Consider the following 26,687-nt stretch of genomic DNA (forward strand, 5'->3'; position numbering starts at 1 on the left):
GTGGTCCTGGCGGAACCCAAACTGAGCATCGGTGAGCAGGTTATTGGTGAGTAAGTGCCGCTTGATAGCACTGTCGACGACACCTTCCATCACTTGGCTGCTGATTGAGAGTGGACTGATGGGGTGGTAATTGGCCGGATTGGATTTGTCCTGCTTTTTGTGGACAGGACATACCTGGGCAATTTTCCACATTGTCGGATAGATGCCAGTGTTGTAGCTGTACTGGAACAGCTTGGCTAGAGGCGCAGCTAGTTCTGGAGCACAAGTCTTCAGCACTACAGCCGGGATGTTGTCGGGGCCCATAGCCTTTGCTATATCGAGTGCACTCAGCCGTTTGGAAGAGCATGCCAGGAGCAGCACCAGGCTTACCTAAAAATGAGGTGCCAACCTGGTGAAGCTACAACTCAGGACTACATGTGTGCTAAACAGTGGAAGCAACATGCTATAGACAGAGCTAAGCGATTCCACAACCAACGGATCAGATCAAAGCTCTGCAGTCCTGCCACATCCAGTCTTGAATGGTGGTGGACAATTAAACAACTAACGCGAGGAGGAGGCTCTGCAAACGTCCCCATCCTCAATGATGGCGGAGTCCAGCACGTGAGTGCAAAAGACAAGGGTAGTAGGTCTGTGGAATTTGCTGCCCCAGGAAGTTGTGGAAGCTACATCATTGAATAAATTTAAAACAGAAATAGACATGTTCCTCAAAGTAAAGAGAATTAGGGGTTACGGGGAGCGGGCAGGAAATTGGACATGAATTTAGATTTGAGGTTAGGATCAGATCAGTCATGATCTTATTGAATGGCGGAGCAGGCTCGAGGGGCCGATTGGCCTGCTCCTGCTCCTATTTCTTATGTTTCTTGATATCACGTGGAGTAAATCGAATTGGCTGAAGACTGGCTTCTGTAATGGTGGGGATATCGGGAGGAGGCCAAGATGGATCGTCCACTCGGCATTTCTGGCTGAAGATGGTTGCAAACGCTTCAGCCTTGTCTTTTGCACTCACGTGCTGGACTCCGCCATCATTGAGGATGGGGATGTTTGCAGAGCCTCCTCCTCCCATAACGGGAGGAGGAGGCTCTGCAATTCACGACTGGATATGGCAGGACTGCAGAGCTTTGATCTGATCCGTTGGTTGTGGAATCGCTTAGCTCTGTCTATAGCATGTTGCTTCCGCTGTTTAGCACACATGTAGTCCTGAGTTGTAGCTTCACCAGGTTGGCACCTCATTTTTAGGTATGCCTGGTGCTGCTTCTGGCATGCTCTTCTACACTCCTCATTGAACCAGGGTTGATCTCCTGGCTTGTTGGTAATGGTAGAGTGAGGAATATGCCGGGCCATGAGGTTACAGATTGTGCTGGAATACAATTCTGCTGCTGCTGATGGCCCACAATGCCTCATGGATGCCCAGTTTTGTGCTGCTAGATCTGTTCTGAATCTATCCCATTTAGCATGGTGGTAGTGCCACGCAACACGTTGGATGGTGTCCTCAGTGCGAAGACGGGACTTCGTCTGCACAAGGATTGTGCGGTGGTCACTCCTACCAATACTGTCATAGACAGATGCATCTGCGACAGGTAGATTGGTCAGGATGAGGTCAAGTAGGTTTTTCCCTTGTGTTGGTTCACTCACCGCCTGCCGCAGGCCCAGTCTGGCAGCTATGTCGTTCAGGACTCGGCCAGCTCGGTCATTAGTGATACTACCGAGCCACTCTTGGTGAAGGACATTGAAGTCCCCATCCAGACTACATTCTGTGCCCTTGCTCCTCTCAGTACTTCCTCCAAGTGGTGCTCAACATGGAGGAGGACTGATTCATCAGCTGAGGGAGGGCGGTAGGTGGTAATCAGCAGAAGATTTCCTTGCCCATGTTTGACCTGATGCCATGAGGCCCAGAGTCAATGTTGAGGACTCCCAGGGACACTGCCTCCTGATTGTATACCACTGTACCGCCACCTCTGGTGGGTCTGTCCTGCTGGTGGGACAGGACATATTCTGGGATGGTGATGGAAGAGTCTGGGACATCAGATGAGAGGTATGATTCTGTGAGTATGGCTATGTGGTGCTGTGGGACAGCTCTCCCAATTTTGGCAAGTCTCCAGATTTATTTTTATTGTGACTTTCTGTAGTGAGATTGTACAACTGAGTGGCTTGCTAGGCCATTTCAGAGGGCAATTAAGAATCAACCACATTGCTGTGGGTCTGGAGTCACATATAGGCCAGACCGGGTAAGGACGGCAGGTTTCCTTCCCTAAGGGACATTCGTGAACCAGAAGGGTTTTTACGACAATCCAGTAGTTTCATGGCCACCATTACTGATACTAGTTTTTTTTTGTTCCAGATTTTGTTTAATTAATTGAATTTAAATTCCCCAGCTGCCTGGTGGGATTTGAACACATGACTCTGGATTACTCGTCCAGTAACATAACCACTATGCTGCCTTACCCGTGACTGGTGAGATTAGAGATGCTGGGATTGTTCTGCTTAGAGTAAAGAAGGTTAAAGGGAGATTTAATAGAGGTGTTCAAAGTTATGAGGGGTTTTGATAGAGTCGATAGGGAGAAACTGTTTCCTGGCAGAAACTGCCAGGAGGGTCGGTAACCAGAGGACACAGATTTAAAATAATTGCCAAAAAGCCAGGGGGAATGATGAGAATTTTTTTTTTTACTCAAGAGTTGTTATGATCTGGAATGCACTTCCTGAAAGGTTGGTTGAAGCAGATTCAATAGTAACTTTCAAAAGGGAATTTGATCTACACTTAAAAAGGAAAAATTTGCAGGGCTATGGGGAAAGAGGATGGGCGTGGGACTAATCAGAGAGCAGGCATGATGGGCTGAATGGCCGCCTTCTGTGCTGTATGATTCTACCAGTTTCACTGCATTACATTGAAGTGATGTGCAAAGCAGAGCTTTAAGCAGCAGCTCATACTGTAGACTGACAGCTGAGGTGCTTTAGTTTTGACGGAGCTGCGGGCAAAAATCTACTGGGACTTTACAGCAAAGGATCTTCCATATCTTGTGTCGAGATGGACTGAAGTGCTGCTGCTGTCAGTTATAACATGAGTAACTTGGACTCTCCTTTGTATATATCTCTTCGCTCCAGCACAGCGCAGCTGCTGACGATTTGTTCATTGTCATTTTTTTACTGCTTTAAGTTTTTTTTTGCAAAGTCAGTATTGCTCTCCAATTGCTTTCAGCACTCAGTCCAGATTTCCCATTGTCCAGTTGAAGTTTGTACAAGACTATGTTTGAACTACATGTTTGGGTATTGAGTTTCTGCTGCTGAATCACAAGGAAAGACAGTTTTGCCAGTTACCAGTGATTGTTACCAATTGCATGAATAGAAAAGTACATGCACAGCTAAAATGTGACCTTTCTCTATTCCAGATGTAACCAGAATCGAATCTGGTATTGCTGATGTTGTTCCTGTTAATATATGGTTTAGAATTCTGTCAGCTCTACATCGATCACCTTGCATAGTAGCCACGTATATCAGAAATGTCCTGCTGGTGCAAAAATTGGGTGCTTTTTCTTTCCTTGGTCACACCATTTGAATGTAATCCTTAACACTGCAACTTTGATTTATTGAATCTAGAAAAAAATATTTGAGGTGATTTTACAATTCAGAATTTTTCCTTTAGTGTTCCTCTGGTCATTAACAGAGTTCCAACTAAAAAGATGTGACTAAACATGAAATCACCGTTGAATATAAAATTAGGGGGAAATTGCTTAGCAATAAGAACGTAATGAAGTTCTGTAATCTATGCAAAGTCTTCAAAGTTAATATTTTCCTTCTTCTGTGACCTCCTGTGCCATACATTATCTTTGGCTGGGATTTTTATTCTTTTTAAGAATTCTATAATATTCAGCTTTTATTACTGAATGGAGTTACATATAACCTCTTTCACAGGACATTTGAGTGTGATGTTTTGAGAGTCCGGGAGTGATTTATTGCTATAGGTGACTACATAAAGGGTGCACGCAATGTAAAGTGAGTTTCTTGCAATTGATCCCTATGTAGTAAGTTTTATAAGAAATGTTGATTGAAAGTGTGATCACTCCACAGGGAGTGAATATCTGAGGAGGATCTGCTTCACCAATGAATCTTGAGTTTTTTTTGGAAATCAGAGGTATTTTAGAGTATGAAAGAAGACTGTTATATTGAAGGTCTGTCCATCTGTTGTGTTCTGCCCCAGGGCAGGTGGTAGTTCAAGTCTCACATGAAATTCTTGAGCCACTTACTAGGAAAGAATAGCTGAAGTGGTTTCCTGTTGCCTTCCTCATGGCTTTTATCTTCAACCAAGCCTAAAAAACCCCACCTCCCCTTTTATAATGAGGTGAGGGGGCACCATACTACATTAATCCAGTATTCAGAACGGGCACTCTGCTCGCCGGGGCTGTCTAAGTGCGACCCGAACCCAACCCTTCTGACTTGGAAGTGGGAATACGACCACTGAAGCAGTTTATCTCTCGCACTTCTGGTCAGAGAATCTTAAAGGGGAAAGAGATAAATAACAAATAGTGGGGCATATAAGTGGTCCGTTAACGCTCATAACCCCAGGTCACATACGTTCACATTGCTATTGCTGGGTCCAGGTATAAATGTTATTGACTATCCTGTATCATTTACTTAATTTTTTTATTGTGTGAGACATACACAGAGAGGGAGAGACATTTTTAATTATATTTTGTCTGCGATTAACACCATGGGAAATAACCGAGTTTTCTTGATTTTTTTTTTTCTGCCCTACTCCTGTAGGCAGTAACTCTTGCTTGGGTATGTATTATGGGCACCAGCAGTCTTCCAGTACCTTGCCAAGGTGGCTATGGTTCATATGTGAGCCAAAATTGTAAATGTCAGCAAGTTGTTCAACAATGGGCATGGGGGGCCCCATTGCAGCCAAGCCAGATCATAGTCTTACCCACTGTCCATGAACATGCATCTTACAACAGACACCATGATAACGCCACCACTACCTTGGCTGAGATCAGTCAACTTGGCAAACACCTTGGCATCAAACTGGGATGTTTCTGGTCTCGTGACATATTGAAGAGAGTTTGCTACCCACTGAACCAACAATACACCCCCATCTAAAATCATGTTAAAAGATCCAAGCCACACTTTGTCAAATGAAATATTTACGTGTGGATCAGAGGAACCTTAAAGGGAGAAAAAAGTACTGTAGCCTAGTGAAGTTTGGAGGTGCTACTTTATGTTCTTGTGATTAATTGTAAACAGGTTTTTCTTTGTTTTTTTCACTGACGTTCTCTTTTTGTCCCTGCTTGTCTTTCAATATGAGACAACAAGAGTCTGAAATAGCTTAGTAATTGAACCACACTGATGATGCTGAATACCTTTCAGTGAATGACAACGGTTGTAATGTCAGCAGTCTGAGTGCAGTGGGCATGTCTGAATGCTGATATCACCCCACATACTTTTGTTTATTTACCAATCGGCATCATATTTTAGCAACGATGAATTTTCCTATGGATTGGGCCACTTTTAAAACAAAATTGATCTGCACTCACTTTCCAGGATAGATATTATATCTGTAAAACTAGCCGCATTGCATAGTGTAGAATATTCCCTCCAAGCACAAGCCAGGGTTGGAAGGACAAAATCTATAATTTTTCATAGTTCATTTGGACATAATAGAACAACATCACGTATCAACCATCGTGCTTTACTAAAATTCTACTGATTAACACTGGTCTGGTGGATCTAACTGTTGTACATCTGACTCCAGAAGATTGTTGAAATTCCAACAATAACTAGCTTTAGATAAGATGTGGAGGATTTAATTTCACATCGTTCACCTGATGAAGGAGGAAGCCTCCGAAAGCTTGTGAATTTAAAATAAAATTGCTGGACTATAACTTGGTGTTGTAAAATTGTTTACAATAGCTTTAGATAAGATTCACTAGGTCATTATGTCCACTAGAGGACAGCTGTAAAAGTGTTTCAATATCGAGTTCCTAACTTGAAGATGGAGATAGCAGTGATATCATTAATGGAATGTGTAAGCTTGTGATATAAGTAAAAAAGGCTGTAATGTTTCTAGGGTGATGTCAGTAAAGCCCAACAGTGAATGTCAGAAATTTTCACGGTGCCAAGTTACAGTTATTTGTCAGTTTTGTATTGGTGGACGAAAGCATTTTTTTTTTTGACTACAGTTGACTTAAACTATGGAAAGCTTCCAGCAGTATAAAAAGTTTAGATTCTTGTCGTTGTACATTTAGATTGTGCCTGAAGACAATGTTTTGAGGAATTACAACACAAGAATTAAATACTGTTGGTTACAGGTCTGTAACTGGTATTGGCAGATATGGGAGCAATTTGAGGTGATAGGAGTATCACACTAGAACCGTATTGACGCAGCATTACAACGAATTGGCGTCATTATTTTTTCCCAAGATGCTAAAATAAGTAATTAGCATGAATCATTAATCTCATTTGAAAGAAAATAATCATGTTTTTCCAGGATGAGTAGGCCAGACAACTATAAAGTTGGAGGTTGTTTTAGATCCTTTTTTCCCTCCCTGGAGTTCTGGTTTATGATCAAATGCAGGACTCTAATGAAGCTTTATGTTAATGTACATTACATTTTGATTCAATACAGGAATATTGAAGGTGATATGAGAAATTAAAATGATACAGAATTTGCCATTGAGATTTTCTATTTATACCCAAATTGTTCTTACAAAAGACAATTATCTAGTTTGTTTAATATATTAGAAACATAGAAAATAGGTGCAGGAGTAGGCCATTTGGCCCTTCGAGCCTGCTCTGCCATTCAATATGATCATGGCTGATCCTCTATCTCAATACCATATTCCCGCTCTCTCCCCATACCCCTTGATGCCTTTTGTGTCTAGAAATCTATATAGCTCCTTTAAATATATTCAGTGACTTGGCCTCCACAGCCTTCTGTGGTAGAGAATTCCATAGGTTCACAACCCTCAGTGAAGAATTGTCTCCTCATCTCAGTCCTAAATATCCTACCCCATATCCTGAAACTTTGTTCTGGACCCCCCAGCCAGGGGAAACATCCTCCCTGCATCCAGTCTGTCCAGCCCTGTCAGAATTTTATATGTTTCAATGAGATCCCCTCTCATTCTTCTAAACTCGAGTGAAGACAGGCCTAGTCGACCCAGTCTCTCCTCATACGACAGTCCTGCCATCCCAGAGATCAGTTTGGTGAACCTTCGCTGCACTCCTTCTATGGCAAGTATATCCTTTCTTAGGTAAGGAGACCAAAACTGCACACAATACTCCAGGTGTGGTCTGACCAAGGCCCTGTATAACTGCAGTAAGACATCCATGCTCCTATACTCAAATCCTCTTGCAATGAAGGCCAATATACCATTTGCATTCCTAACTGCTTGCTGCACCTGCATGTTTGCTTTCTGTGACTGGTGTACAAGGACACCCAGGTCCCTTTGTACATCAACATTCCCCAATCTGTCAACATTTAAATAATACTCTGCTTTTCTGTTTTACCTTCTGAAGTGGATAACTTCACATTTATCCACATTATACTGCATCTGCCATGTATTTGCCCACCCACTCAACTTGTCTAAATCGCCTTGAAGCCTCTTTGCATCCTTCGCACAACTCACAATCCCAAATAGTTTTGTGTCATCTGCAAATTTGGAAATATTACATTTGGTTCCCTTATTCAAATTATTGATTTATATTGTGAATAGCTGGGGCCCAAGCATTGATCCCTGCTGTACCCCACTAGTCACTGCCTGCCACCCCAAAAAAGACCCATTTTTTCCTATTCTTTGTTTCCTGTTTGTTAACCAATTTTCAATCCATGCCAGTATATTACCCCAATCCCATGTGCTTTAATTTTGCACACTAACCTCTTATGTGGGACTTTATCAAAGGCCTTCTGAAAATCCAAATAAATCACATTCACTGGTTCTCCCTTATCTATTCTACCAGTTACATCCTCAAAAATCTGCAGTCGGTTTGTCAAACATGATTTCCCTTTCATAAATCCATGTTGACTTTGTCTAATGCCGTTGATATTTTCTAAGTGTCCTGTTATCACATCCTTTATAATAGACTCTAGCATTTTCCTACGACTGATGTTAGGCTAACTGGTCTGTAGTTCCCTGTTTTCTCTCTCCCTTTTTTAAATAGTGGGGTTATATTTGCCACCCTCCAAACTGCAGGAACTGTTCCATAATCTATAGAATTTTGGAAGATGACAACTAATGCATCCACTATTTCCATGGCTACCTCTTTTAGTACTCTGGGATGCAGATTATCAGGCCCTGGGGACTTATCGGCTTTCAGACCCATTAATTTCTCCAGCACTTTTTTTTACTAATACTAATTTCCTTTAATTCCTCCTTCTCACTAGTCCCTTGGTTCCCTAGCATTTCTGGGAAGTTATTTGTGTCCTCTTCTGTGAAGACAGAACCAAAGTATTTGTTTAATTGCTCTCTCATTTCCTTGTTCCCCATTATAAATTCTCCCATTTCTGACTGTAAGGGACCTACATTTGTCTTCACTAATCTTTTTCTTTTTATCTGCTTGTAGAAGATTTTACAGTCCACTTTTATGTTCCTTGCAAGTTTACTCTCATACTCTATTTTTCCCCTCTTAATCAATCTCTTGGTCCGTTTTTGCTGAATTCTGAACTGCTCCCAGACCTCAGGCTTGCTACTTTTTCTGGCAACTTTATATGACTCCTCTTTGGATCTAATACTATCCCTAATTTCTTTTGTTAGCCATGGTTGGGTCACTTTTCCATTTGTGTTTTTGCGCCAGAAAGGAATGTATAATTGTTGCAATTCATGCATTCGTTCCTTAAATGTTAGCCATTGCCAATCCACCGTCATGCCTTTTAATGAAGCTTCCCAATCTACCATAGCCAACTCACTCCTCATACCTTCATAGTTTCCTTTGTTTAGATTTAGGACCCTAGTTTCGGATTGGACGACTTCACTTTCCATCTGAATGAAGAATTCTTATCATGTTATGGTCACTCTTTCCTAAAGGACCCTGCATCAACAAGATTATTAACTAACCCCTTCTCATTGCACAATACCCAATCTAGGATGGCCTGTTCCCTGGTTGGCTCCTCAACGTACTGGTCTAAAAACACCATCTCGTACACATTCCAGGAATTCGTCCTCCACAGTATTATTGCTAATTTGGTTTGGCCAGTCTATATGTAGATTAAAGTCACCCATGATTACTGTAGTACCCTTGTTACATGCATCTCTAATTTCCTGTTTGATGCCATCCCATACATTACCACTACTGTTTGGAGGTCTATAGACAACTCCCACCAGTGTTTTCTGCCCCTTGGTGCTCCTTAACTCTACCCAGTCTGATTCTACATTTTGAGTTTCTGAGCCAATATCCTTTCTCACTATTGCTCTGATTTCATCCTTTACTAACAATGCCACCCCACCTCCTTTTCCTTTTTGCCTGTCGTTCCTAAATATCGAATGCCCTTGGATATTCAGCTCCCAGCCTTGGTCACCCTGCAGCCATGTCTCCGTAATCGCAATTATATCATATCCATTTACATCTATTTGCGCAGTTAATTCATCTACCTTATTATGAATGCTTCGTGCATTCAGATACAGTGCCTTTAGATTTGTCTTTTTAACATTTTTAGACACCTTAACATTTTTTTGTACTCTGGCCCTATTTGTCTTATTACCATTTTTTCTTACCCGGACCCTATTTGTTAGTGCACTCTTTTGTTTGTACGTTCTGTCCCTTCCTGACACGATCTGGTTACCCTTACCCCAGTCACTTTCCTGCACTGCTTCCTTGTCTTTTCTCTTTAACATTGTAGATTTCTCTCCACTGGGACCCTCCCCCTGCTTATTTAGTTTAAAGCCCTATCTACCTCCCTAGTTATTCGATTCGCTGGAACTCTGTCCCAGCATGGTTCAGGTGTAGTCCATCCCAACGGAACAGCTCTCTCTTTCCCCAGTACTGTGCCAGTGCCCCCCGAATCGAAACCCACTTCTCCCACACCAACCTTTGAGCCACACATTCATCTCTCTGATCCTTTTTACCCTAAATTTGCTCGTGGCTCAGGTAATAATCCAGCGATTATTACCTTTGTGGTTCTGCTTTTTAATTTAGTCCCTAGTTGCTCAATCTCTCTCAGCAGAACCTTTTTCTTAGTCCTACCCATGTCTACGTGGACCACGACAACTGGATCCTCCCCCTCCCACTCCAAGTTCTTCAGCAGCCCGGAGGAGATGTCCTTAACCCTGGCACCAGGTAGGCAACATAGCCTTCAGGACTCATGCTCCTGGCTGCAGAAAACAGTGTCTATCCCCCTAACTATACTCTCGTCCACTACAACCACCTTTCTTTTTACTCTCCCCCCCCCCCCACTTGAACCTGTACCATGGTGCCATGGTCAGTTTGCTCGTTGTCCTTATGGTCCCCCCACTTGTCCACAAAGGTTGCAAGAACCTCAAATCTATTGGACAAGCGCAGGGACTGAGGCTCCTGCAATTCTACCTCCTGGATCCCCGTACCTGCCTCACTTGCAGTCACACCCTCCTGTTCCTAACCACATGTCAATTCTAATATTTGTATTTTTGCTATAATCTGTGATTCAAATCTCGCATGTTCATATCATGATCTGTTCGTCTGAGTGTAGTAACTGCCATTTCTGAGTATGAGCTCAAGTTTATGGAAGATGGGAGCCCAGCCAAAAGACCATTGCAATATTCAAGTCTGGAGGTGACAAAACCATGGATGTGAGATTCAGCAGCAGACGGCTCCACCTTCCATAAACTTGAGCTCATCCAAACTCTGCTGCCTATATCCTGACTCGCATCAAGTGCCGTTAACCCATCACCACTGTGCTCGCTGACTTACATTTCTGGTCCCCAAGAGCCTCGAATTTAAAATTCTCCTTCTCATGTTCAAATCTTTTCATGACCTTGCCCCTCCCTATCTCTGTAACCTTCTCCATCCCTCTGCGTTCCTCCAACTCTGGCCTCTCCCTTTGCCCCACCATTGATGACCATGCTATCAGCTGTCTAGGCCCTAAGCTCTGGAATTCACTCACTAAACCTCTGCCTCTCCACCTCTCTTTTCTTTAAGATCCTCCTCAAAACCTACCTCTTTGACCAAGCTTTTAGTCACCCCTCTTAAAATTTCTGTTACATATATGTATATATACGTGTGTGTGTGTGTGTTAAATTGGCTTTTGCATCTGTGAAAATCACAATTTCTGACATCTTCATGAAAAAGATACTATCAATTTTTAAATCTGTCATTTGTGAGCGAGAAGCAGAGGAAGCGATTTAATGTAATCTTCCAAGCCGGCTCTAATTATCCTGCATAGTTTGATATGTAATGCACTGTATGTTGCCTGATGGAACTGTGCTTGTTACGGAGAATGATAGAGTATTATTGCTGTAATAGAAACATGAGGAAATGAGTGTGTTTTATTATCCCATTGTCGAAGTTGCCATTAATTCAGTTGTTTCATGTTATGATGTATAGACATACAAGTGTCCTGGCCAATGTTTCTCCCTCAACCAACACCACAAAAAAACAGATTATCTGGTCATTATCACATTGCTGTTTGTGGGAGCTTGCTGTGCGCAAATTGGCTGCCACGTTTCCTACATCACAACAGTGACTACACTTCTAAAGTACTTCATTGGTTGTAAAGTGCTTTGGGATGTCCTGAGGTTGTGAAAGGCGTTATAGAAATGCAAGTCTTTCTTTTTCTTTAAGTGAGTAATTGTCTCACCAGTTTGTGGTCTTGCACTGCATTTTGAATTTGTTCCCTTCCACTCTGACATTGTGTTGGTGGTCTAGTTTGCTGTGCCATTGCAGTAAGACGGATTCACTCTCTTGGTTCTCCACATGATTTCTTGATCTCAGCTGTGATATACGGCAAAGGTAGGTAGGGAGGGAAAAGTCTGAGATGTAAGATACAGTAATTGCGTTTTGCCTATCACTTTTTTTTAAACTGGAACAAATCTGCATCTGAGAATTTGCATTTTGCCACAAGAACAGCTATGTATAGTAATGCAGACATAACTTTTATATTAAAAAATAGTTTTGACTAGTTCCCCTTTGTTCAGTGCATAGTTGCATCATTTCTGTGACCTGTGTTCCTCTAAAGATTGTATTCCCAAGAGTGTGAAGGAAGAAAGGAGTGATATGAGCAATAGCCAGAAAGCTTTTATTTTCATGTTCTCTCCTTGTCTGACTACCCCAAATGGACTAAAATGTCTGTTTCCTATACAGAGAATGCCAACCAAAAATTTCTCAGAGGGTGAAATGGTAATGGGCCGTTGGCCAGGCAGTCACTTGTACTATGAGGTACAAGTGACGGGTTACGACAAGAGCACACAGCTGTATGCAGTCAAGTACAAGGATGGCACTGAGCTGGATCTGAAAGAAAGTGATGTCAAGGTGAGATTGGTGACTGAAGACATTTTAGATTTTAAAAAATTCTACATGAAACATTTATTCTGGGCAATTGTATGCAGTTGTGTTGTAACAGCAATCTTTCATTTCAAATTCTCCTTTCTCCCCCCTATTCTGTAAGTATTAAATACTTTGAATAATGCACTAGATTGTGTTTCACCATGAGGAATAAGAATCAAAAGTTAATGTTCCAGGTCTTATGGCTCTTCGTTCTGTCTTCCACAGATGCTGCCTGACCTGAGTGTTTCCAGCATTTTCTATTTTTATTTGATTTCCAGCATCTGCTATATTTTGCTTTTTACACTTATGATATTCAGCTGCTATCAATCCTCAACTTTTCCCACTTTTCTCTCACCTTTTAAAGCTGCCAATTTAAAAAAAAGATCCTCTTCACTTGTCTCCTGAAGGTATTTACATTTTGCTTGGATAAACAGTGCCAGTCGCCTGCCGGTATCTCATCCAAGTGGCCTTTCTTCATCTGTGAGTCCTAACAATGCCAAATTGTTCAGTCATTCTGTCCTTGCTCGATGTCCAAACATATGAACTTCTGGCAGGGATCACTTGATAGCCCTGTGCCTGAAACTATAATGCTGATCATAGATTAACCTAAAACTTTGAAGATAATGAATAATTTGACGGTTAACAACCGTTTCATTAACTTTAGAAAGTACCCACATAAAGGCAATAGGATGGAAATTAAAAGAATAGGAGAGACCATCTTTATTGGGGTACGGTAAACATGAGCGGATTTCCAAAGGGAAGGAAAGGTAAACTTAGTGTAAGAGGGGTTTATGAGATTGCACTGGACTAAGGTAAGTTGAGAGGCATCTTTCTTGAGGGCAATGGGAGGTATACATGATGAAAACTCTATACAATGCATTAACACCCAAACGCTTAATTCAGACAAGCGAGAATTTATTAAGAAACTTGTACAAGTGGAAGAGTGCCTTATACAATGGTTGAGGCTACGTCTTCGCTGAGTTCAAGAAACAGCTCACGTTTATACAGTTCAGTAACGACGCCCACCTGTCATAGAATGTGGGTGTACACCTACATTCTTTATTGGCTCAGGTAGTTAGTCAATCAAGTAGTGAGTTTGCCCCCTCCGAAAGTCCATAGCCCTTTATTATTTTGGCACGTAGGCCTGAGCATTCTCATCCTCCCCACATTTCTGTCCTGGTTATCAGTAGGGCTGAAATCAGTCTCAAGGCCACATGGCCATTCAAGAAACTGTATTCTCATTATATTTTTTGTAGTCAGCAATACCCTTATCTGCTAGGGGGGCCAGACGGTACTAAGCACCTGCTCAGCTAACTTAATTATCAACATACCAAGGCTTAAACGTAATTACACAATTGTGCTTCTATGTGTTTTTGTGAGAAATTATTATGTGAGCTTTAAATTGAATTAGCTGGTCAGTTAATATGGTCAAATATCCATCATGCATTTCTACATTAATATGGTCAAGTATCTCTTTATGCATTTCCACAGACTATCCGGACTAGAGGTTGTTTTGAAATTCACAGAGCAAATGATTCGAGAGACCTGGAGGAGGGAGATAATAGTTTGTGTCACTGATCAATACTGGGTGATCTAGAACTGAGTTGTACAATTATTCCCATCCCCCCACCCCCCCCCCCCATTGGAGAGCTCTATAACTAATTCAAATGTTTTTTTATATAAAGCCTGAAAAAAATGATTTGTTTCTTGATGGTGCTATGGGACAATGTGAGTGCCATCGACTACAATAATCAGTCACTTTCTGGCTGAGGGAATATTTGTATTTGGAATGGGATGGGGAAGAAGAAAGGAGTACTGAGGCACATACATTAAACCATATCTGTATGATCTTGTATATAGTTGAAACATCATGATCTCTTAAGTTTTGGAGTAATATTTTACATGAGCAAAATGTGGACAATCTAAATATGAATTCAGAAAAGTAAAATGAGAGAGCTGTTTGATTTCTTGGTAAAAAGAAGTTAATTCTTCAAGTTGATGGTGAATCTTTGTAAATGGTCAGTGCTACAAAAATACATGTTAAGTAACTAATAACATTTTCTTCTTTCCTTTTACCTTTAGCCCCTAAATTACTTTAAAACAAAGAAAAGCCATTCACGGTCATCTTCTCGTCAGCGCAGTCGATCTCGATCACGTTCCCCTGCTAGGACACAGACCTCCAAGCGTTCAACCTCCCGTGGCAGGGAAACTAAGAAACGTGTGCAGAAGGAAGACGTGCAAAAGGAAGATTTGCCTGCAGTGAAATCTGTCCACCAGGTATGTGAAAAGGTTTCTATTGAGACCTGGACGAACTCGGGACGATGCTTGTCTGTCCCTGTGCTTGTGTACAAGTCAAACTCAAAATCACTTAACCTTCGATGAACTTTTAATGTAGGGAGGAAATGGGAATGGAAGGAGAGAGGCAGTCTGATGGGATCTGTCTATACACCACCACCTTGATTACTGCTGCTGAGATTATTACTGTTTAATAATTAGCGTAACTTCTAATTTGTGGGCTGCCTGGAGGTGCAGTGACTTTATTTTGGTAGTAATGTTAAAAGGGAGTTGCACTTAGTTGCTCTCAAGCAAAACATTAGCTTTGGCAGCTGCCGCCTGTCCTTTTGCTAGGAAGTTGTGCACATAGGAATACTAAAGCAGGGGCAAGACAGATAAAGAACTTTAGCACAAGCACTGGCATTGATTTCACTTGTAGAAATGTCCAGAAAGATAAAGAGAGCCTTGGTAAAGTGCATACGATGGAGTAAGAACTGCTCTTTTGTTCTGATTTGAGGAAATTCATTTGTACTGGGAGCTATGGTGTTCACACACTTCAATATATACTGGTTAACCTAAATAACTCTTCACTTTTAAGAGCTTAAATTGTGTTTAATATGACTTTGTTCCTCATGAGAGGACAGTGTTTGAAGAGTTTTTTTTAATTTAAAATTTAAAACATTGAATCATCCCCTATCCAGCTGGTCTGCCTCCCTCCACCTGGTTGTAAAGCAATTGTTGCTGTATCATAAGCCACAATTTAGCTAGTTAGATTGAGCTAAAGATATGGGGAGCAAGAAAATAGCTAATTGCTGGATTGAAAACAAAATAGAGTGATATGATGTAGCATAACTGTGGTGATAGAAAGCCACTTCAGTCTAATTCTCATTACTTATTGGTTACTGGGCCTCCTATATTCTATCGACTAATCAAATACTTGGGAAAGTTTTTGGTGAGTTGATGGCCGACCCCCCCCCCCCCCCCCCCACCACCACCACCATTTTTGAACTGTGGTTAGTACCGCAGGTGTGTTGAACTATACTAGATTTGGGTCTGACTAGGATGTGTAATTGTGATGCAGCAACCAGAGACCCATCAAAGTAAATTCTTTATTTCTGAGAAATACTGTGACGTTTCTGAAGTTCAAAGTCTTATTGATGCCTTTGAATGGGAAGGTCCAGGAGAACAGCACTAACAACAAAGCTACCTACATGTCAGAGTACAAGGAGGAGAAGGAGGAGAACAACACCAAGAATATCTACAGAGTCGTTGAGGTAGGGAAATCCCTTCTGAAGTGTATGGAACAATCCCACTGTTATCTTCACTTCAATGATGGAAAGCATTGTGTATTCTTTACTGGGATCCATTAATAACTTTTTCTTTTTTTTCATTCTCATTTTTCTTTTACTGGGCTCCGTTTTTATTTTCTTGGCCTTTTTACATTTTAATGTTTCCTTTAGTCTTTTAGTTTTTCTAATCGCGCTCCTTCATAGTACTCACTACAGTTTTGATCTCCTGCCCTTTTCAAACTATCTTTTTTCTTCTGCATTTGAAGTTTTCGTTCCTTTTTTTTGTTTAATTTCTCCATATGCTTCACTGCTGCCCGTGATCATGTGTAGAACACAGCTTTAAAATGAGCTGCTGGTAATACTTGGCTGGGATACCTTAAAGGCCTCTCGCCCGATGAATGAAATTCTAATGACTAAACATTACGTCTGTGGCCCTAGACACTCTATTGATCTGTGCTAAGAGGAAGGGGTATTGGTTTGTCAGTGTATCTTCCAATATGAAGATTAGTAAAATAAGAGAATGTAATAACCTATCCTGGAATTTTCTTAATAGGTTAGTCCTGTAATTGAAATGTTTAAAAGCATTTAAACCTTAAATTGTTTGTAAACTGCGATTGGCTAATTTATCAGAGCTGCCGTTTCCTACTTTTATGAAGGAGTTGGGGTACTGAAGTGTGACTTTTTCCCCATCCCCTCTTATTTATGACCTCCCTGTCCAAGAGAGCCACCTGACTGCCCTTCCAGAGTCTGTAGTTGGCTTTGTGGCCTCCCTTGGATGGCAAGTTTCAACTGGGAAGTCACCTTTTGGAGAGTGGTTGGTTGCCATACTGCCTTTGTATTTAGGTTTAGTCCCTTCCCACTTAATTATGGCCTTACTTCTAAATCATCTTAGTTTCAGAGATTGATCAAAAGGCTGGTATTCCCCTGGGTTAGTTGTTTCCGACCAACATGGGAGTATGGTATGGCTGTTTTTAGTTAGCCATTTTAGTTATGCAAGTGGTGATCCTTTGATGCATGAATGTAGGTCTCTATTAGTTTTTGCAGTTGAAACTCAAAAGGCTTTTTCTTTAAGGATGTGTTTCCTTTCCCACATCCCTGTAGCTAAGAAGATGTGGATGGTCTTGTCCCACTCCAGTGCCATTCTTTGTTGGTAGTCAGGAGATTCCCAACTTGTGTTTTTTTCCATCCTTTCCTCATGGCAGATGCCTGGCATTTGTTAAGAGCCCACCCATACAGTACAGCTGAAACTGTCAACCTGGCAGAATGAAGGAATTGAACCCAAATGATGATGGGACTTGTGATGCCACAGGTTGCGCAAATAGTGTAAATTTAGTTTCTCTTAGAGTTATTTTGTTTTAGTCCTCTTCCTTGTCTCTCTTCCACTATGCCAGTAGGGTTATACTTGAACAATCTTCATTGCTCACCTGTCCTGCAGTTGAGATTGTGGATTTTCTGATTGCACAATTAACCAGAGTAATGGTTCAATAACCCTGCATGTTGGCATAGTTAACCCATTGTAATAGTAATTGTATGTGTGTTATTGGAAGGTAGGGAGGATATGGAGTATGACGCTGTTCTCTAGTCATTACTGAGTTGTGTGTTTCAGCTGTAACCTTTCCCCTAATCTTTCTTCCTTCTCCCATCCCTTTTAACCTGCAGCACAAGATACGCAGGGAAATTGTAACAGACCGCTTGGGGCTCCCTTCGAATCTACGAGCCAAGAAGGAAGAAAGAAAATTTGTAGAACTGGAAACAAAAGATGACCGTCTGAATGTTAAAAAACAAGCGATCCGGACCCAAGAGTGGGAGTTCGGAGGACGCGTTGGTAAGACCGGAGGATAGTTCTAAGACCTCAAATTTTTTCTCTATCCCTCAAATGGGTGTCTTCTCTAACTAGTTTCCTTTAGCTGGATAGACAAGTGAGTGAGATTTATGCAGGACTGACTTTAGAGATTGCGAAATTAATTTTAAGAATGTCTGATCGTCCAACAAACTCATTGCAGTAGAAATGGGTGAAGTTCCATTGCAGCTGAGGTGTTCCTAAAGAGGTTTGGGAGCCAGTTGGGTGTACAGTTATGGCTCACATAAGTACGTGATGAGCTGGGATTCCCTAGTAGCTCCCTTTTCTTTTCTTGCTTTCTAGCAAAAAAAAAGCTAATGAAAAGCAGCGCCATCTCAGCCTGCATACAGTAAGTGAAAAGGCCCCGTTAAAGTAGAACTATAAGTGGTGTATAGTATTTTTCTTTTTCTCTGGGGAAATCTTTGGTTTTTATCAGGCAACTGTCTACTGTGACTTGGTTGAAATCTGGAGCTCACTGTTTGGGGAATCTTGGCAGATCACTGTGTTTCAGCATTCTTGAATATGGGCTCTGAATAAGATGATGTTTGGGATTGCAGCCACTGATAGAGAAGTTAGTGAATAACCCTATATTACTCGGAGAGTGAAAGATGTACATTTGCTAATTTTTACTTTGTTGATGTCTGCAGACTAACGTTTCTTTTTCTTTTAGGTGCCTTCTTCATGCTGTTCTTGTTGCCTGCTTCTGTTATTCTCTTGCTGTCGATGTGTGCAGAAGATGATACCAGTATTTTGAGTTTTCCACCTCCGTTTCCAGCTTTCCACACATTATGGAACAGTACTGCCCTGGGCATCTTTGTCCTGTGGTTCCTCTTTCAGGCTCTGCTGTACCTACTGCCCATTGGAAAGGTAATTCAGGTTATGGCTCTGCAGTTTTTGTACAAGTATTGTGAACAGATAGGGCACCATTCTGGAGAGCCAACAAAATGCTGCACATTTTTACCAGTGTTCCCTATTTTTAAACCAAGTATTGTCATGTAACCAGTTAGTTATAGTAGATTGGTCTACAGACTTTTCACCCGACCGATGTGCTTTTAGAAAGTTACTTTTTTGTTGGGAGAGATTGACCATATCGGTGTTTCACTCCTTCTGAATGAGTCGTGTCAACTTCACAGGAGCAGCCTACCCCTGATAGCTCGGCCAAGAGCTGATGATCAAACTCATAGTGTGTTTGGCAGATTGAGGCTGGGTGACCCTGGGACTTGAGCTCGTATGATTTCGGCAGGAGTTTTTTTTTGTTTAAATCTCTGAGAGACCAACTTGAGGAGTGGCCTTTGCTACCAAATACACGCTAACATTTAAATGACGCATCACATGGTAACCATCAGTATTTCACCATTGTATTATATACTTATAAACATTCCATGAAATGTGAAAGGACAAAAGCTATAATTGAACTGTATGGTATTTTTCAGCGTTCGGGTGGATGTAGTATGAAAAGTTCACACACCTACAATTATGTTTCACTCAGATCTTAGTGACAACATCACACTATATATGAAATATTTGAAACTGTTAATTACAATGGAATCTCCACTCTGTCATCTACCACCCAGATTACCTGCCAGAGGACAAAGCCTTGTGTGAGACATCTTCTCAGTCCACAGCTTCTTTTGGGTTTTGTATTTCACCTCCTCTTCTTGGTGAATAAAACTACATAATGTTTCTTTTGTTATTTGTGTTGTCCTTGTCTTCATTCCTGTGCCGAGGGTATTGTTATACCAGAGTATAAGGCCAATATTTGTGGAACCTCAATAATTTAACAATTTCGATTGTTTCACTAATGAGGTTCCCTCCAATATGGGAGATAATAGACGTGGCACTATATGGTAAACATTAGGGTTTTTATAATTTCACAGGATATAAGCAACGCCGACAAGGCCACATTTATTGTCCATCTCTAGGTGGTGATGGGCTGCCTTCCTGAACTACTGCAGTGTTTGTGCTTGTGTTGACGGTCCTGCAACAACCGTCTTATATAGGGAATTCCAGAATCTTGACCCAGCAGTGATGAAGGGACAGTGATGTATGTCTAAGTCAAGATGGTTTGTGACCTTGGAGGGAGCGGACAATGAGGTGATGGTATTCTCGTGATATTACTGCTCTTCTCCTTCTCCGTAGTAGAGGTAGCACTACACCTTGAAGGAGTGCAGTCCTGAGCATGATACCATGGGGCAAAGGACTACACAGGGGGGCACAGTGAAGTGTAGTAATGCAGTAGTCATAGGGGATTCGATAGTCAGAGGGACAGACAGGCATTTCTGTGACCGTCGAGGTGAGTCCCGCATGGTGTGTTGCCTCACTGTTGCCAGGGTAAAAGATATCACGGAGAGGTGCAGAACATTCTGCAGAGGGAAGGGAACAGCCAGAAGTTGTGGTCCATATAGGTACCAATGACATAGGAAAGAAAAGGGATGAAATCCTGCGGTCAGAGTTTCAGGAGCTAGGGAGGAAGTTAAAAAGCAGGACCTCAAAGGTAGTAATCTCTGGATTACTCCCAGTGCCACACACTAGTGAGTACAGAAATAGGAAGATAAGGCAAGTTAATGCGTGGCTGGAGCGTGGTGCAGGAGGGAGGGCTCCAGATTCTTGGGGAATTGGGACCAGTTCAGGGGGAGGTGGGACTTGTTCAATACGGATGGGTTGCACCTCAGCAGAGGTGGGAACAATGTCTTCGTAGGGAGGTTCACTAGTGCTGTGGGGGAGGGTTTAAATTAATTTGGCAGGGGGGTGAGCACCAGGATGTAGAAAGGAAAAACAGACAGCACTAGTGTAAGAAATAGTACAGTATTAAGTGGGATCAGACGAAGAGAGAATACGAGAAGACCTAAGGCAGGTTTACAATGCATGTGTGTAAATGCACAAAGCATGGTAAATAAGGTTGATGAGCTGTAGGCACAAATAGCCACATGGGAATATGATGTAGAGACGATAATGGAGACCTGGCTCAACAAAGGGCAGGATTGGGTATTAAATATTCCTGGATACAGGGTGTTCAGGAAAGATAGGGAAGGAAAGAAAAGGGATGGGGTGGCAGTATTGATTAAGGAGAATATTGCAGTGCTGGAGAGAGGATGCCCTTGAGGGGTCAAGGATAGAATCTATTTGGTTAGAGTTTAGAATCAATAGAGATGCCATTACACTACTGGGTGTATTCTATAGGTCACCAACTAGCGGGAAGGACAGAGGAGAAAATTTGCAGGGTAATTACAGAGAGGAGCAAGAGGCATAGAGTAGTGATAATGGGGGACTTCAACTATCCTAATATAGACTGGGATAGTAATAGTGTAAAAGGCAAAGAGGGAAAGGAATTTCTGAAGTGTGTTCAGGAGAACTTTCTTGATCAGTATGTTTCCGGCCCAACAAGGAAGGAAGTGTTGCTGGATCTAGTTCTGGGGAATGAAGTGGAGCAAATGTCAGTGGGGGATAATTTAGGGAACAGCGATCATTGTATTATAAGGTTTAGATTAGTTATGGAAAAGGACAAGGAGCAATCTAGAGTAAAAATACTTAATTGGAGGAGAGCCAATTTCAGTGGGTTGAGAACGGACCTGGCCCAGGTAAATTGGAATCAAAGATTGGCAGGCAAAACTGTAATCAAACAATGGGAGTCCTTTAAAGAGGAGATGGTTCAGGTACAGTCTGGGTATATTCCCAAGAGGGGGAAAGATAGGGCATTCAAAGCCAGAGCTCCCTAGATGACGAAAGAGATAGAGAGTAAGATGAAGCAGAAAAGAGGGCGTATGACAGATGTCAGGTTGATAACACAAGTTTTTTTGTATTTGTTCATGGGATGTGGGCATTTATTGCCCTTGAGAAGGTGGTGGTGAGCTGCCTTCTTGAACCGCTGCAGTCCGTGTGGTGAAGGTTCTCCCACAGTGCTGTTAGGAAGGGAGTTCCAGGATTTTGACCCAGCGACGATGAAGGAACGGCAATGTATTTCCAAGTCGGGATGGTGTGTGACTTGGAGGGGAACGTGCAGGTGGTGTTGTTCCCATGTGCCTGTTGCCCTTGTCCTTCTAGGTGGTAGAGGTCGCGGGTTTGGGAGGTGCTGTCGAAGAAGCCTTGGCGAATTGCTGCAGTGCATCCTGTGGATGGTACACACTGCAGCCACTGTGCGCCGGTGGTGAAGGGAGTGAATGTTTAGGGTGGTGGATGGGGTGCCAATCAAGCGGGCTGCTTTGTCCTGGATGGTGTTGAGCTTCTTGAGTGTTGTTGGAGCTGCACTCATCCAGGCAAGTGGAGAGTATTCCATCACAGTCCTGACTTGTGCCTTGTAGATGGTGGAAAGGCTTTGGGGAGTCAGGAGGTGAGTCACTCGCCGCAGAATACCCAGCCTCTGACCTGCTCTCGTAGCCACAATATTTATATGGCTAGTCCAGTTAAGTTTCTGGTCAATGGTGACCCCCTAGGATGTTGATGGTGGGGGATTCGGCGATGGTAATGCCGTTGAATGTCAAGGGGAGGTGGTTAGACTCTCTCTCTTGAGTGAGAACCAAGTTGAATATAAAAGGTTCAGAGGAGGGGTGAAAAAGAAAATAAGAGGGACAAAGAGAGGGTATGAGAATAGACTGGCGGCTAACATAAAAGGGAATCCAAAAGTTTTCTAGAGATATATAAATAGTAAACAAGTTGTAAGAGTAGGGTGGGGCCAGTTAGGCACCAAAAAGGAGATCTCCTCGTGGAGGCAGAGGGCATGGCTGAGGTACTAAATGAGCACTTTGCATCTGTCTTTACCAAGGAAGGAGATGCTGCCAAAGTCACAGTAAAAGAGGAGGTAGTTGAGATACTGGATGGGCTAAAGATTGATAAAGAAGAGGTACTAGAAAGGCTGGCTGTACTTAAAGTAAATAAGCCAACTGGTGCGGATGGGATGCATCCTAGATTGCTGAGGGAAGTAAGGTTGGAAATTGTGGAGGTACTGGCCATAATCTTCCAAACATCCGTAGATACGGGGATGGTGCCAGAGGACTGGAGAATTGCAAATGTTACACCCTTGTTCAAAAAAGGGTGTAAGGATAAACTCAGCAACTATACGCTAGTCAGTTTAACCTCAGTGCGGGGGAAGCTTTTAGAAACGATAATTCGGGACAAAATTAATAGTCACTTGGACAACTGCGGATTAATAAAGGAAAGCCAGCACGGATTTGTTAAAGGCAAATTGTGTTTAACTAACTTGAGTTTTTTGATGTGGTGTATATGGATTTTCAAAAGGTGTTTGATAAAGTGCCGCATAATAGGCTTGTCATCAAGATTGTAGCCCATGAAATAAAAGGGGCAGAGGCGGCGTGGATACAAAATTGAATAAGTGACAGGAAACAGAGAGTAGTGATCCGTTCGTATTTCAGACTGGAGGGAGGTGTACAGTGGTCCCAGGGGTCAGTGCTGGGACCGCTTTTTTTTAATGAATATATATATATATATATATATATATATATAAATGACTTGGACTTAGGTGTACAGGGCTCAATTTCAAAATTTGCAGATGACACAAAACTTGAAAGTGCAGTAAACAGTGAGGAGGATGGAATACTCTCCACTTGCCTGGATGAGTGCAGCTTCAACAATACTCAAGAAGCTCGACACCATCTAGGACAAAGCAGCCCACTTGATTGGCACCCCATCCACCACCCTAAACATTCACCCCCTCCACCACTGGCGCACAGTGGCTGCAGTGTGTACCATCCACAAGATGCATTGCAGCAACTCGCCAAGGCTTCTTCAACAGCACCTCCCAAACCCACATGCCCATGTGCCTGCTGCTCTTGTCCTTCTACAACCTAGAAGGACAAGAGCAGCAGGCACATGGGAACAACACCCCTGCATGTTCCCCTCCAAGTCACACACCAGCCCAACTTGGAAATATATCACCGTTCCTTCATCGTCGCTGGGTCAAAATCCTGAAACTCCCTACCTAAAAGCACTCATATCATAGAATCATAGAAGTTACAACATGGAAACAGGCCCTTCGGCCTGACATGTCCATGTCGCCCAGTTTATACCACCAAGCTAGTCCCAATTTCCTGCACTTGGCCCATATCCCTCTATACCCATCTTACCCATGTAACTGTCCAAATGCTTTTTAAAAGACAAAATTGTACCCGCCTCTACTACTGCCTCTGGCAGCTCGTTCCAGACACTCACCACCCTTTGAGTGAAAAAATTGCCCCTCTGGACCCTTTTGTATCTCTCCCCTCTCACCTTAAATCTATGCCCCCTCATTATAGACTCCTCTACCTTTGGGAAAAGATTTTGACTGTCTACCTTATCTATGCCCCTCATTATTTTATAGACTTCTATAAGATCACCCCTTAACCTCCTACTCTCCAGGGAAAAAAGTCTCAGTCTATCCAACCTCTCCCTATAAGTCAAACCATCAAGTCCCGGTAGCATCCTGGTAAATCTTTTTTGCACTCTTTCTAGTTTAATAATATCCTTTCTATAATAGGGTGACCAGAACTGTACACAGTACTCCAAGTGTGGCCTCACCAATGCCCTGTACAACTTCAACAAGACATCCCAACTCCTGCATTCAATGTTCTGACCAATGAAACCAAGCATGCCGAATGCCTTCTTCACCACCCTATCCACCTGTGACTCCACTTTCAAGGAGCTATGAACCTGTACTCCTAGATCTCTGTTCTATAACTCTCCCCAACGCCCTACCATTAACGGAGTAGGTCCTGGCCCGATTCGATCTACCAAAATGCATCACCTCACATTTATCTAAATTAAACTCCATCTGCCATTCATCGGCCCACTGGCCCAATTTATCAAGATCCCGTTGCAATCCCAGATAACCTTCTTCACTGTCCACAATGCCACCAATCTTGGTGTCATCTGCAAACTTACTAACCATGCCTCCTAAATTCTCATCCAAATCATTAATATAAATAACAAATAACAGCGGACCCAGCACCGATCCCTGAGGCACACCGCTGGACACAGTCATCCAGTTTGAAAAACAACCCTCTACAACCACCCTCTGTCTTCTGTCGTCAAGCCAATTTTGTATCCAATTGGCTACCTCACCTTGGATCCCATGAGATTTAACCTTATGTAACAACCTACCATGCGGTACCTTGTCAAAGGCTTTGCTGAAGTCCATGTAGACCACGCCTACTGCACAGCCCTCATCTATCTTCTTGGTTACCCCTTCAAAAAACTCAATCAAATTCGTGAGACATGATTCTCCTCTCACAAAACCATGCTGACTGTTCCTAATCAGTCCCTGCCTCTCCAAATGCCTGTAGATCCTGTCCCTCAGAATACCCTCTAACAACTTACCCACTACAGATGTCAGGCTCACCGGTCTGTAGTTCCCAGGCTTTTCCCTGCCGCCCTTCTTAAACAAAGGCACAACATTTGCTACCCTCCAATCTTCAGGCACCTCACCTGTAGCGGTGGATGATTCAAATATCTCTGCTGGGGGACCCGCAATTTCCTCCCTAACCTCCCATAACGTCCTGGGATACATTTCATCAGGTCCCGGAGATTTATCTACCTTGATGCGCGTTAAGACTTCCAGCACCTCCCTCTCTGTAATATGTACACTCCTCAAGACATCACTATTTATTTCCCCAAGTTCCCTAACATCCATGCCTTTCTCAACCGTAAATACCGATGTGAAATATTCATTCAGGATCTCACCCATCTCTTGTGGTTCTGCACATAGATGACCTTGTTGATCCTTAAGAGGCCCTACTCTCTCCCTAGTTACTCTTTTGCCCTTTATGTGGGAGAACCTTCACCACATGGACTGCAGCGGTTCAAGAAGGCGGCTCACCACCACCTTCTCAAGTCAATTAGGGATGGGCAATAAATGCTGGCCTTGCCAGTGACACCCACATCCCAGGAACGAATAAAAAAAATAGACTTCAAGTGGACATAGACAGGCTGATGGAATGGGCGGACACATGACTGACGAAATTTAATGCAGACAAGTGCAAAGTGATACATTTAGGCAGGATGAATGAGAGAGGCAATATAAACTAAAGGGTACAATTCTATAGGGGGTGCAGGAACAGGGAGGCCTGGGGATATATGCACACAAATCTTTGAAGGTGGCAGGACAGGTTGAGAAAACGGTTAAAAAAGCATACGGGATCTTGGGCTTTATAAATAGAGGCATAAAGTATAAAAGCAAGGAAGTTATGTTAAACCTTTATAAAACATTGGTTCGGCCACAACTTGAGTATTGTGTCCAATTCTGGGCGCAGCACTTTAGGAAGAATGTGAAAACCTCAGAGGGTGCAGAAGAGATTTACTAGAATGGTTCTTGGGGATGAGGGACTTCACTTATACGGATAGACTGGAGAAGCTGGGATTGTTCTTAAACAGAGAGGTCGAGAGGAGATTTGATAGAAGTGTTCAAAATCATGAACACTTCTATCAAATAAAGTAAATAAAGAGAAATTGTTCCCATTGGCGGAAGGGTCGAGAACCAGAGGACACTGATTTAAGGTGATTGAACTAAAGGCGACATGCGGAAAATCTTTTTTACGCAGCAAGTAGTTATGATCTGGAATGGGCTGCCTAAAAGGGTGGTGGAAGCAGATTCAATTGTGGCTTTCAAAAAGGAATTGGATAAATACTTGAAGGAAAAAAATTTGCAGGACTATGGGAACTAACTGGATTGCTCTTACAAAGAGCTGGCACAGGCTCTGATGGGCCAAGTGGCCTCTTTCTGTGCTGTAACCATTCTATGATTCTATTCTCATGATAAGATTGTAATGTATCTGAATATTTTAGAGGAACTGTTTAGCCTGTAAATTTTCTTTATATAAAAACAAGTTTCCTCTTCCAGCTGATCTGGGCGATTAGAG

At 42.4% G+C, this 26,687-nt stretch overlaps 1 protein-coding gene across 2 annotated transcripts in view; it reads left to right on the forward strand.

The window, feature by feature from the left end:
• Nucleotides 1–26,687, forward strand: part of lbr (lamin B receptor) — a 69,221-nt gene that overhangs the window by 15,447 nt on the left and 27,087 nt on the right. For both annotated transcript variants that reach the window (XM_067985241.1, XM_067985240.1), the window contains exons 2-6: nucleotides 12,259–12,426; nucleotides 14,524–14,718; nucleotides 15,891–15,989; nucleotides 17,664–17,829; nucleotides 18,515–18,711. In XM_067985241.1, coding sequence (XP_067841342.1) covers nucleotides 12,262–12,426; nucleotides 14,524–14,718; nucleotides 15,891–15,989; nucleotides 17,664–17,829; nucleotides 18,515–18,711 — 822 coding nt within the window. In that variant the 5' untranslated portion in view covers nucleotides 12,259–12,261. The remainder of the gene's footprint in view (nucleotides 1–12,258; nucleotides 12,427–14,523; nucleotides 14,719–15,890; nucleotides 15,990–17,663; nucleotides 17,830–18,514; nucleotides 18,712–26,687) is intronic.

Source organism: Heptranchias perlo, chromosome 5 (genome assembly GCF_035084215.1).
Source record: "Heptranchias perlo isolate sHepPer1 chromosome 5, sHepPer1.hap1, whole genome shotgun sequence".
Classification (NCBI taxonomy): Eukaryota; Metazoa; Chordata; class Chondrichthyes; order Hexanchiformes; family Hexanchidae; genus Heptranchias; species Heptranchias perlo.